Source organism: Oculina patagonica, chromosome 4 (genome assembly GCF_052425735.1).
Source record: "Oculina patagonica isolate OP01 chromosome 4, crgOcupat, whole genome shotgun sequence".
Taxonomy (NCBI): domain Eukaryota; kingdom Metazoa; phylum Cnidaria; class Anthozoa; order Scleractinia; family Oculinidae; genus Oculina; species Oculina patagonica.
The window spans coordinates 47809021-47822385 of NC_135761.1; the positions used below are offsets into that span (position 1 = coordinate 47809021).

Below are 13365 nucleotides of genomic sequence, written 5' to 3' on the forward strand. Positions count from 1 at the left end.
GCAATTTTAGAAATAGATGAGAAAATTTAATCATTTGTTAACAGATTTTACTTGAAAATTTACTATTCTGGAATTGAGAATAACATACTGAAAACAAAAATAAACTGATATTACCACTAGACATCTGATCACGAAGTCTGTAGTCAATCTGTTTATTCAGGCGGAATCAAACTCCCAAATAAGAACAGAACATCTCGAAAAGTTTAAACTAAAACTTGTGAGCTTTACTCCATAATGAAAACCTACCGTTTGAGAGTACGAATACAGTTTTAAACGGCGAGAAGAAAAAAATTTAAGAAGCTAATCTGCTGTAAGTATGTAGTTGACGTGCTTTTTAAGCTACTGAATTTTTACGTTTTTCGTTAAATCACTGAGACATATTTGATTTCTCTGTGTTTCAGATTTTGGCTTTTGTTCGCTCTATCAATCCAGGCGTTGAGAAGATAAAAAGGTAAGTGTTTTTGGTGTCTAAACATAATTTTTTAAGGCGTTCAACGATTCAGTTGAAAAATCTGTAAAGCTAACGAAAGGCCCCACTGCAATATTCGAAATATCCGTTGCGACAAGACATTCAGGAAACTCAAATAAAATATAAGCTTTATTATAACAACTTTGAAAAATCCCTTTTAAGTGCAGACATCGGGAATACTTTTAGCTAACCTGGAACACACTTGGTTCTCGACATTTAAAATACGAACGAAAATCAGTTCCCGATTTGCTTTTGTTTTAGTATAGCTCTCAGACTGATTAATTGTGCTATTGAATAGGAGTGTGGGAAGCCCAAGCCAGTACTATTTTGGTGACGTGTAATTGATCAGGTTTATCCGTCTGAGAATTCAGGTCTTTTGTTAAGAATCTAGTGAACTTATGTGTCCTTTTGCTGAACAGTTGCAGCAGCGGCTCGAAGCATTTCCAACGATGAAAACGGAAAACTATCCTTATCATAAGTATTCACCATGTCACCACCCTCGTCACAGTACTGGTGTCTAATTATTACTAGAATTTTCGGGATTTGCCAAAAAAAAAAACAGTTTTCCTTGATGATCCTCTTTCCATGAAAAAAGTAGCGAGCATCACTAGCCGATACATCTGAAAGTTTGTCATACCGTGCCTTGGCGTAAAAAATAAAATCCTTCGAAAAGGTGAAAGAGCCTTATTAGAAACCACATGTCTTCAATTCACAAGTACCAATAAAAAGCTAAGCACAGTTTCGTATTCAAAGCGTGGGCCGCCTACACGAGTATGAATAATAAGATCAGCAAGGTTTCATGTTCAAAGCGTTGGTTCCCGTCTTTTCAAGTATGAATAATAAGTTAAACCAGGTTTCGTGTTCAGAGAGTTGGATCGCGTCTTCACAAGGAGCAATAACAAGTAAAAAAGGTTTCATGTTCAAAGCGTTGGTTCGCGTCTTCACTAGTATAAATAATAAGTAAAGAAGGTTTGATGTTCAAAGCGTCCGTTTGCGTCTTCACAAGCATCAATACAAACTAAAGTTGCGCGTTTAAAGCGTTGGATAGCGTCTTCACAAGTATCAATTAAAAAGTTAAGCAAAGTTTCGTTTTCAAAGCGTGGGATCAAGTCCTCACAGAAATGAATAATAACTTACGCGAGGTTTGAAGTTCAAAGCGTGGGTTTGCGTCATCACAAGTATGAATAAAAAGTTTAGCGCGGTTATTTTCGTGCTTCCAGTAATACCATGCGTTTTTTTATTTAGACTCTGGTAATCTAAATGAGACAAATAAGGATATTTTTGGACTCTTGACTATAAATCAGTCCGATGTGCACACCGACGGCCAAATCTTCCCCTGGGATACACCAATGTAAATTGACTTGACGAGAGCAAATTTACGCTACCCACTCCGCCAATGGTGAAAGTTTGTCACGCCGAAAATGTTCCGATAAGCCACGAGCTTTTACGCTTAGCTTCGGCTAAAGTCGCTCAGCACTACCAAGAAAAAAAGGACTATTGTTTAATGCTAAGTGTGAAAAGTTGAGCCGGGACAAATACACAACAGTAGGTCAACATCACTGTTATTTTTTAATAATTTCAGGTTATCTGCAAATGGAACTGAACGCAGCTTGGAGGATTTTGTGTTTTCTTGTGATTATTCTTACCGTGATCTGTTCACAAACACAAGCAGGTAGTAGAATTTGTTATAACTTGTTTTTAAGCTCTTATTAGCTTTTTGCTTAAGAAGTTTAAAATCGATCTACATGTAGCGACTGGGAAGACTGTCACATATTTTTGATGAGATGCTAGTCCTTTGTCCACCAGGAATTTTTGGAGGTTTTGCTGACAGTTGGTAGGTTTTCATTTATACTACTGCATGGAGGCAAAGTTAGAGTGAAGGTGCTTTTCTAAAGATCATAATAGAATAACACCATTAGTCCACCGTCAGTGCCTCCGAGTCGTTTTTGTTAGCTGCTAGTGTTTGGTTTGAGGTGTTAGGCTTTTTCAAAGAAAAAACTACCTGCCTTCCACAGCCCAGATGCTAATGAAGCCGGAGTTGTGATCTGAAGGTAATCATGAAGTTGGTTATGGTAATAGATGGTATACTCTTGTATGTTTTGTAGTTTCTTTTCTGGATATTCACATTCGAAGCGAGGGTTGCAATGATACAAGAGTCACCCCTGGGACACGTGGTATCGCTTACATCAAAGTAAATGGAAAGGATTACTCTCCTCACGGCAGAGGACATAATGTTGTCATTGTGGACGCTAAAACAGGTAAAGAATTCTCAAGCTGTTGCATAAATAAAACTGGTAGATATAACTTATTACATTATCAAAGCCTTTTGTAAAATTGCAGGCCACTTTATAATGGGGGGTTTTACCCCCCCCCCTCCTTTAGAGAATCAACTCTCTCTTTTCGATATCACACGAATTCAGATTACTGTGTGATAGTATCTAATTTCAAAAATACTCAAAAGGTGTTTCTCTCTGTCTTCGTGCAACATCAAATTAAGGTAAAAAATTCCTGCCTGGAAGAATTTCAAGTAGCCATAAATGAAACGTTTATTCAGATTTTTTTAAAAAGTTGGAACAAATAGAAGGTTGGTCTGACTGATTTTTTGGCCTTTTTTGAATACAGGCGCAGTGCTAGGATCAAAAAGTTTTGACACTTCTAACATTTCTTCCGCTGGTGTCGCCTTGAGAAATTATCTAAACGCCATAAATGGAGAGTAAGTACCAATAAAAGAAACCTCCGTTGTTCTCATTATTAGAACAGAACAGGAGACGCAACTTTCAAGTTACTGGCGAAGAATTTTATGATTTTTGTTTGAGGAAATAACTAAAAAAGGAACTTTTTCTCGGTTTTTAGAAAATATTTTCTGATGTAATATGAACTTTTTAATAGTGGACTTTATTCACCTGCAGTAAAATCGTTCTGGTTGCCATTCAAGAAGAGGGATCAGCTTACGTGAAATCAGCTATAAATGCTTTTAGGAGACTGGGCGCTGTGGGTCGTATTATGAGGGCTTATCGAGGTTCATTTGCTCTTGTTGGTTACGCTCATTCAAGCAAGCCTTCTTGGATCGCACAAGAACAGCAAAAGAGATACGAAGGACCCAGTGAGATCTTTCTGCGAATTACACTCAGGCAAAGCCGTCAAGCTCGTAAGACAATCATGATTTGGGGGTTTTAAAAGTGAGTAGCAACAGCAGCAGCAGCTCATTTATCATGCTATCATGTTTTTACTTGCAGCTTCTTTACTGAACGTTGAACTCCGTAGTGAAGGGTGTGATGATCCAGGAAAGACTGGTGGTTGTGGTACGGCTTTTATTACAGTAAACAATCAAGATTACTCGCTTCACAAAAGAGGCTTGAATGTGGCGGTGTTTACTGAGCAGGGTAAGCGACTTCGTTGGAGCAATTTTCGATTGAGTGTCAAAATTATCTCTGAATTGCTCTTGTTTTGCTTTACTATGCCTGTAATTGGTTTAAAAATCTGGTGTAGTCCACTTAAACAATTAGAAGTAAAACCATAACCAATGTCCTTTGGGGGCGGGCGGCGCTTTGACTCAATAGTACACATATTTTGCAGTAACAATTACTTGCTTCTAATTTTGATCGGTTCACCGGATTATAAATATAAATTATCTTTGTCCTTAGTGATTGGCCAGTGTATTAGTAAATGTTCTGACTCATGTTCGTGACGACAGTTCATTGCATATTTATAGGGGAACAAGTGATTAACATTTGATCATCAAAGTGAAATCGACCTCGAGCTCAGAAGCCATGTTGTTTTCAAAAATTAAACTGCAAGAGTTTGCCCATATTCTGGCTTCAGTCTATAGCTAGTCTCTCGTACACCGTAGCAAAACGCACCTCCAGCACAGAATACTAGTGATTTCTTTGGCTTTGGATTAACGAGACTCAAACGAAAATCATTCTAACTTCAGAAGCGATTCACTTTAATAAATTCAAGTAGATAAGAAAAACAAAAAAATGAAGAAGGCAAAGAATGCAATCGTTTCAGGTGAAAAAAAGTCACGACACTTCTGTTTGGATAGTAAGAGATAGAAGGAAACGTAAATCAGAAATTAGACCTTCAATGTGTTTTCTCTCCTCGCAGGTTTATTCGTGGAAACCAGAGCGTTTGACACTTATGGTGTTGTAAAAGCTGGAACAAGTGCAGCGAACTATCTCAACCGCATATCCGGAAAGTAAGTTCTGTCAAACCAGTTTTTCTACAGAGTTGGTGCGGTTTCGCCTTCAACAAACTAGCTCTTGACACGTTTGGAACAAACTGGCAAGATATGTGATAGATATAATATTCGCGTCCGAAATCTATGGGTAATAACAATAACAGGCCGAAATCGTTCTTTACAAGAATATATGCCCGTCTGGTCAGAATGCCTATTCTGCATTGGGACTTATAGCACATTCATTTTACCTGATTCATTTTGAATAAGAGTTTATCTATTTTATAAGTGTACAAAAAAAACGCACAAAAAAACATCGGACAGACACAGCCAGTGTCACAGGTGATTTTAATTACTTAAGCTCTATATTTAGTAACCGCGGTTGGTTTACATCATTTTAAAATTAAAAGTTTCAGTATTTTTCCGTTTTTGGCCAATCAAAAAGGAAACGAGCTACGCGCATGCTTTAGTTTTCTCTTTCCAGCCTCCTAGAAGTTGTCGAGTGAAAGAAGTCAAGCAATATATTTGACTTTAAACAGTGCACATGATAGTCATCTTGATGTTGTACTTTATGTCTTATTCACCGCTTTTTAGCAAAATTGTCCTCGTCGCAGTTCAAGACTCGCCAACAAAATATGGCTTCGCCACAATATTAATTGGTGCGCTAAAGAGACTGGGAGCTAGAGAACCAGTCATACTGGAACATCGCAGTTCATTTGCCCTGGCAGGATTTGCGGGCTCAATGTTTCCTTCATGGGTGAGCCAAGCACAAAACAAGCGCTACAAGGGACCGAGTGTATTGCTGGTTACGATCGAAGGAGGTTATTATATAGTAACTATATTTTTTTAAAAAAAAGTGCCGTTCCGATTGTTTCAAGGTACTTGTTCGTTACCTTTTAAAAGGAGCATTGTCACGACATTTTAAGTCATTTTTCTGATTACTTTCAAATTGAAGAAAAGCTCAAAAGGGGGTAATAGTTGTGTAATGTGGGAAAACACCAAAGGAGTAATCAAAACCCCAAAATAAACAAGGATGGTTTCGTCTCACGAAGATTAAGATGGATTAGGACTGACAAAGATGGTTTATCCGTGACTGAGCTCCTTTAACACCTTTGCTGACTCGGTATTGTGTCTCAAGCAGAATTTGGGGAAGTCGCGCCGACGGAAGGTAAAAATTTCCCCAAACACATCTCACCACTGAAATTTGAGAACCAGTCAGTTTTCCTTAAAGCGAGCACAAAATTTCAAAAACCCGAGTTATCTGGCCGAGAGAACAAACATTTCAGGCCATCATGTTTAGTGTTGTTTGAGATAAGTTGAGGTCAAAACCGGAGGACAGAAAATATAAACAGAAAACCTCACTGGAAAGTTCAAAAACTGCAATCAAAACTCACTATAACTTTAAACAGCCCGGCCCAATTTACCAAATACTAAGCCGGCGTTCTTCCCACAACGACAGTCCTGGACAAAACTGTTGAAACATTCCCCTTTTCCAGACATTCTCAAGTTTATTTGGGGTGCGCTGACTTTCTCATGACGCTCTTTCCCCTCTTAGTTTTCTTTGGAAATAACAATCATGTGTCGAGTATAAAAGCAACGCTATGAAACAACATTCAACGGAGGAAGTGGAAATGATAAAACTGTGAATGATTCTATAAGTGATATTCACTAAAGAAAGAACAAAGATAAACGCAAGGCTGGTTAAACAAAATGAGAAGTATATTGAATATACTGGAATTCAATATACTTCTCATACCGTTTACAGTCAAAATAGTCAGCGCGTGCCGCCTAGAATACCGGAATAGTTTTGATTAACAGCGAACGGATTGTATTATTCATTTCAAACATTCAAATTCAATTTGAATATTGTAAATCATCCAACCGTAAACACGTGAACACGTGAAACAGTCAATAATTAACCAATTTGATTGGTTAATTTTTGACCGGTTCACGTTTTCACGTGATCGCGGTTGGATGATTTACAATATTCAAATTGAATTTGAATGTTTGAAACGAATAATGCAATCCGTTCGCTGTTAATCAAAATTATTCCGGAATTATAGGCGGCCCGCGCTGAGTATTTTGACTGTAAACAGCATTGTGTTTATCTTTGTCCATTCTTAGTTATAGCTAATTGGATCGTATACGTATACAGTGAAATGATCCGGTACTCCTATTTAGCCACGGTGTTCCTTGCAAATTTTACGTTCCTATTCTAGAAGAGTATCATTTGTACAAAACTTGGCTTTGCCTCAATTAGGTTTGTCCAGGATTGTTGGTCAACCCATTTCATTGACCTTCTTTACAGGCTGCAGTTGTTTTCTGCCTCTGGGACTGGAGAGTGGCCATCTTCCCAACAGCTCATTGTCAGCATCAAGTACGTACGACGCCAACCACGCTCCTCACCTCGGCCGTCTCAATGCAGTACCAAGGAAGGGTGGGGTCGGAGCCTGGTGTGCCCGTGCTAACAATTCCAGTCAATGGCTGCAAGTAAACTTTGGGCAGGAAACCACAGTGAGCAAAGTTGCGACTCAGGGGAGCCATGACGGTAACCACAGGGTGATGAGTTACAGTTTGTCCTACAGTGTGGATGGTTCCCATTGGGCCTCATACAGACTCTCCGATGGACAAGTTAAGGTACTGTTGTTATTGCAAGCCAAACTTTAAATTGTGGTACTTTCCCGAGGGTATATAAACGTTGTACATCTGAAATCAGCCGTACAGTGCGTTTATGCCATTTCTCTGTCTCTAAACAGTTAAGAATGTTTTTATTGTAAATAATAACTTATTTTAGCATATTATTGTAAATAATACCGTATTTTTTTATTTTATTGTAAATAATATATTTTAGCATCCTTATTATTTTAAGCTGAGGGCCCCAAGTTTATTAGTAACTTAAGTTTAGCATATTAAGGTCATTGCCCTGAAATGGAACTGAACACAATTTTTTAACCAAACTTCGCCTACTGGTTTATTACTTTAAGGGAACTTAAATTTTGAAATAAAAAAGGGGGGTCACCAGATTCGTTTAGTAGCAGGAAGACCTTGTATATTCCATATAATTCCTTTAAAATTCCTCTGCGAGTACTAGCAAAGTACACGTTTTTAGCGATAATTTATTTTTCAAACACAAGAATTGATCTGTTTTCATTTTACAGAAAGAATTTGATCGCTACACCCAAAAGATGAGAAAAAATTGATAGGTCACCAGACTCGTTTACGAGAAAGCGACAATTTACTTTTCTCGCGGACTAAGCCACATAGAAAAAAGCCGCCATTTTGTTTATGTGCGCGCGCTCGCGCGCGCTTATTACGCGTGAAATTCTGCGCAGTAAGGATGCGCAATGCAATACAGGGCAATGACCTTAATTTAGACTGTAATAATGTTGATAAAAAAGAGTAATGAATGCAGTGAAACGTTTACAAAACCCTACTATACGGATTTAAAAATGTTACCATTTCTGTCAAAAATGGTATATTAAATGGTAAGGGCTAGTGCCTCAAGGTGGAACTTCCCGCATAAACATTTTGAGTACCCCCCCCCCCCCCATACCTAGGGGGATACAATCACTGCCTCATTTGTTTTCCAGGTCTTTGGAGGAAATGTGGACCGAAACACACCTGTTTATCACTTACTTTACCCGCGTGTCCAGGCCAAGTACGTTCGTTTTCGCCCCAGGACTTGGCACGGCCACATCTGCATGAGAGCTGAGTTATATGGGTGCAATGGTAAGAGGTGGAGATCTCTTCGAAATTACATCAAAAGGAAATCTTAGGGCGCGTTTTTCTACCCAAATTTTGTAATAAGAATGTTTGGTACAGAACGCTAGAAATAATTCGGATTGCCCGCATTCAAAACGCCCATGTAGTTGAGATGTTATCCCTGGCCCTAGCGCGAGTAAACATTGCGTAACAAATATGGCGGCCGGCAAAATGCCGCCAAAGCAGCAAATATCGCAGCAATTTTTCTGCTTAATTTAAAGGAGGAAGAAAGTATGGAGACTGTTATGTATTTGTCGAATGTTCTGGTAGTGCTATTCACAATGGAGAGGAGACACATCCCTCGAATCGCGGACTATGCCGTCAGCCATCTTGGATTTCATTCGCAACATTCTGTTCATTCTGCCCCTGGTAGCAGAATGGATGGAATGGCGTTCTGCCCATTCCGTAAAAGGAAAGTGGAATAGAAAAATGCACGCATTTCACATTCTGGTCATTCTCATTCCAGAATTGTGATTAAAAAAACGTGCCCTTAGTTTCATTGAATTAATCTCCCTTCGAGCCAATGATAATGAGCAGAATGACAAAATAAACTGATTAATCGAGAACTATCAAGTTTAACTGTTATCTTAGTAAATTTCCATGATTACCATAACAACACAAGGTTTTTCACTCTGTAAGTCACTTACGTGTTGTTGTAAAAGCATGTATATGCAGTCTAATATATATTTCACAATATACAGAATTCAGTAAAGTTGGGTAATTTAGTTGAACATAACATTACAATCGATTTGTCTAGTTCATCAATGCTTGATGTCGCTCGGACTGGAAGACGGTCGAATTAAAGATGGCGCCATGTCTGCCTCAAGTAGTGCATGTGATGCAAAGTTCGGCCGCTTAAACCTGGTAGCTAGATCAGGAGTTGTAGGCGCGTGGTGTGTCAAGACACGTGATGCTTATCAGTGGTTACAGATTGATCTTGGCAAAGGGACAACTGTCACCAAAGTGGCCACACAAGGAAGACAAGATAAGGATCAATGGGTGACCAAATATTCCATCTCCTACAGTCCTGCCAGGACACACTGGGTCTATGTAATGACTCATGGAAAGAAAACGGTACTTAGCTATTATCTTTCTACCTTTATAGCCATGCGTTCGCAAACTCACGAAAACTCACAATAATACCATACAGCACAAAAAGTATCGTTTTCATCTATATTTTAAAATTATCAATTGGTTTATGCTTAAGCGTGCAGTATCGAGTTATTGCGAACGCGGGAAGTTTGGAATACGAATAAAGCGTAAGAGTTCTTCGAGGCGATAGCCAAATTCAACTTTGGCTTTTTGAGTGCTTTCCAAACTTCCCAAGAGCACCATAACTCGGTAGTTCACAGCTTGTCGGTGGGAATGTACATCCAAATGCGTGCGAGAAAAAGAATTTTCTAGCGAAACGCTTTTCTCGCGCTACCAGCGTGCTCTATTGGATTTTACAGTTCACCACTAAATTTTCTCCGATTCTGATTGGTTTAAATTGAACACGTGACGCGATAGTGCCCGCGCGCCGGAGGGCACTATCAGCCCATAGTGCCCTCCCGAGCGCACCCGTGCATTTTTTTTGTAAACAAGCGTGCCTGCAGACAAAAAAAAAAACAACCAAATTCACTGCATTTAGTGGGTTTCTCGTCTGGTTTTGTTTCGTTTGTTAAATTTCGGCTTTCAATTGAGTTTTTTATCCTCAAAAGTAAAAATAATTCACGATGCTTGTTTTTGTATGTGCGCGCGGAAGAAAATTTAGTGGTGAACAATAAATACAATAGAGTGTTTCTGTCTCGGAACTATCGGTCTGATAGTTGCCCCTTGGAAATTTGATGTTCTTAAAACTGGCATATTTGTTTTAAGAACATCAAATTTCCGCGGGGCAACTATCAGCCGATAGTTCCTCGACAGAAACACCCTTTTGTTTAAATAGTGCGCACTAACGTGTACAAAATTTGATTGCGCCGCTATGCTAGCTATGTTATAATAAACGACGGACTAAACGCACGAATGTAACAAACACGATTATCACGTAATAAAGACGTAATGAAGCGCATTAACGTTGAGCAAAGTTGATGCTTAAAGCTCACGCTTTCTTCACAGATGTTTGCAGGAAACTTCGACCGCAACTCCGTTGTCACCCACGAGATCTTACCACCCTTCCATGCCTATCTTGTCAAAATCCACCCAGTGTCATACTATGGCTGGATGAGCATGCGCGTTGAGCTGTATGGCTGTCCCATAAAGGTGAGGAAAATTTCAATTTCAAAATTAAAATTGTAATCGAATTCTACTGAACAGACGAAATAAATATTTTGCGAATGGGCGGCCCAGGAACCAAATCAACAGCTTATAACTGCTCTTGCTATTCAGTGCAAAGTAATTTCGCTGCGTATTAATAGAACGAATAGAACGAAAACCTTACCATGGTAGGGGTAAAAATTTGCTATTGCGTCCGCGGGTACTCCATATGCATATAGTGGACTGTACCCGATGGAGGCACCTTTTACAGGCTGGTAGAATATATAATAGGGAAGCGCTTTTAACGAGTTGGGCCAAAGTATAGTACTTTATAAAGAACTCCTTTAACTGCCACAGGGCGGGGTTGGAAAAACTTACTTAAGTTATTAAAAGGACGGTTCAAAACAACAGAACAGATGCGCCTTACCACTGATTCATGTCAGTATTTTATAAGGTTACTATACTGAGTTTGGTTTTTAAATGCTTAGAAAAGGGATGCAATATTTCTGCTATGAGATGTAGAAGGGATACTATTTTCTATGGAAGACATATTTTCTGTTAAAAAATGGTATACAAAAGGGTAGGGGCTTGGACCTCGGAGAGGAGCTGTAAAAATCTTTGTTGTGTACTCCACAGGCGTCACGCATCATGTGCGACATAGAGTACATAGTACATACATAGGTGTCACGCATCATGAGTCACATAAAGTACATAGATCTACATACGATTTCATTGGTGTCCGAAATAATTCAATGTTCCGTGTTTACATATGCAGTGAATCCAAAGACACACAGGAATGGGAACCGGGTATGCCTTTCCCTTTCCATTTATTACGATATGGTATATCATCAGCTCTATATGGTTTATGCCAAAACAATTATTTTGCTAGTACCTCGAGCTCGCATATGTTAGTATTGTAACCTTTATATAACCGATATAATAAAAAATAGGAAAAAAATCTAAGGCTGTATGTGCAAAAAAAGGTGGATTAACGTTTTCGACTTGCACGTCATCATCCGGGTTGTACAACGTTCGGTTTTAAAACCAATGTTTTAATTTTTTGTACATATAGCCTTGAATTTTTTTTAAATATTTTACCTTTTAGCGAACATTATGTTGAACAATTAAAATAGTGTATCTAATTTAATTTCAGGGCATTAAAGAATAGTAAATCCGCTAGTTCATGGCAGTGAAAGCAAGTCCTTACTGAAGATGACATAAGAAGTGATGCATGGCTTTACAGTTTCTTTGGCTCATTAAATGTAGAAGATGCTGTAACCATTTCAGATGGAAATAAAATGGAAGGTGTTGGGTAAAATATTTGTGGTCTCCTCACTTACCTACTCTTCAGGCCAAAGTGGCGGGCTAGATGACTTTAAGTCAAATAATAAAATCATTTGTGCGTTTTTTATCAAAAATGACCCATGGTAAATTTTGCGATTCAAATACAGAATGGAACTAAATTTTTCATTTTCGAAAACTTCGATAAGATAGTATACAAATAAACATTGATTCCATTGAAAAAACAAATGGGTCTGAATCATTTTCATGCAGATGTGGGTGAAATGCAGATTAAGGCATTCATAGTTCTAAAAGTTGCATGACGCGGGAAGAAAACGAAAGCCTGATACCCCGTTGATTTGCAGAATTGATAATTACCACTCGTACTTAGAATTTATGTAAAAACAAAAAACATTTTAATTTCTCTATAGAGAAATTCACAACACACCAGATGTTGTCTGGATACACTTGGTGTGTTGTGAGTTTTTCGACAATATACTGCTTCCACTCTTAAAGCTGAAACGTTTTGAATAGAACACAGTATTTTTCAGTCACTTTGCATTTTTGGAAAAAAGTAGGACCACTTCGCAGGGTTATACTCGTATTTTCAAAACTTCATTACTAAATAAAATACGGTTCCATTAAGTTTCCTTAGCAAAAAGTAAAGCCGACCTTTTGAGACGAAATGGCTCATAGTTATCGGTGTTTAGTTGTGGTTTCCGTAGCATAAAGCGGGCTAGAAGTGTTGCTACTCTCCCTGCGTTCGACCACATCTTTGGTTCTAAACACGATAAAGTGTAAAAAACGTTTATGAGATTTTTTAGTCCTGTCATTTCTGTTCCCGTCGTTTTATCTGTCCAAAAACTGAAGGTGAAAAATGTTAAAATGTATTATTTTTCATTTTCTTTCAACCCTGAACCATTCTTGAAAAGATCCTCCCTCTCTTTTCCTAAAAAGGGTAAAGTACGATTAAATCCAAACATGTCCCGGTTATGGTATTTTTCAGGAGGGAAGTGGCCCGTTCTTCCCCCGCCTGAAATTGCCATTTTAATACCTAGATCAGTTGCAGTGGTGACATATCTTAAAAGAAAACTGCTCGGAGATAGATATCCAGCGGTTCACGAAAGTTTAATGTTAGACGCGCGAAGTTACCTTCGAACGATCGTGACGCGCTTGAACGACAGTGCACTTGGATTCCCTGCAAACAGTGCTACCTCGTTCTTAGGCGTCTTTTGACAAGTGTTCGGTGCGCGTGGAGTTATGGGAGTTTGCTTCATGTTTTATCACGTAATATCAAGGACCGCGCTTTCTACCCCCTTTCAGAAGCATTCGAGGTCGAGGCAATAAGCAATTTAAGACGACAGACAAAGATTTAATTCAAGAAACTCGTTTTGAAACTGACGACGTATATTGTGCACGAGACCCTTGTAGTACAACGAAG

The 13365-nt window shown here is 38.7% G+C and overlaps 2 protein-coding genes across 3 annotated transcripts in view; both read left to right on the plus strand.

The window, feature by feature from the left end:
- The window catches only part of LOC144652511 (uncharacterized), a 78650-nt gene that overhangs the window by 22767 nt on the left and 42518 nt on the right, over positions 1-13365 (plus strand). The gene's annotated exons all lie outside the window — the stretch shown is intronic.
- Positions 62-11963, plus strand: LOC144652539 (coagulation factor V-like). Its single transcript, XM_078512587.1, has 14 exons — positions 62-310; positions 402-451; positions 2052-2141; positions 2575-2727; positions 3092-3182; positions 3379-3617; positions 3706-3852; positions 4577-4667; positions 5241-5467; positions 6955-7283; positions 8237-8375; positions 9166-9482; positions 10506-10649; positions 11797-11963. Exons 3-14 carry the CDS (start codon positions 2063-2065, stop codon positions 11809-11811), a joined length of 1971 nt encoding a protein of 656 aa, XP_078368713.1. The 5' UTR covers positions 62-310; positions 402-451; positions 2052-2062; the 3' UTR covers positions 11812-11963.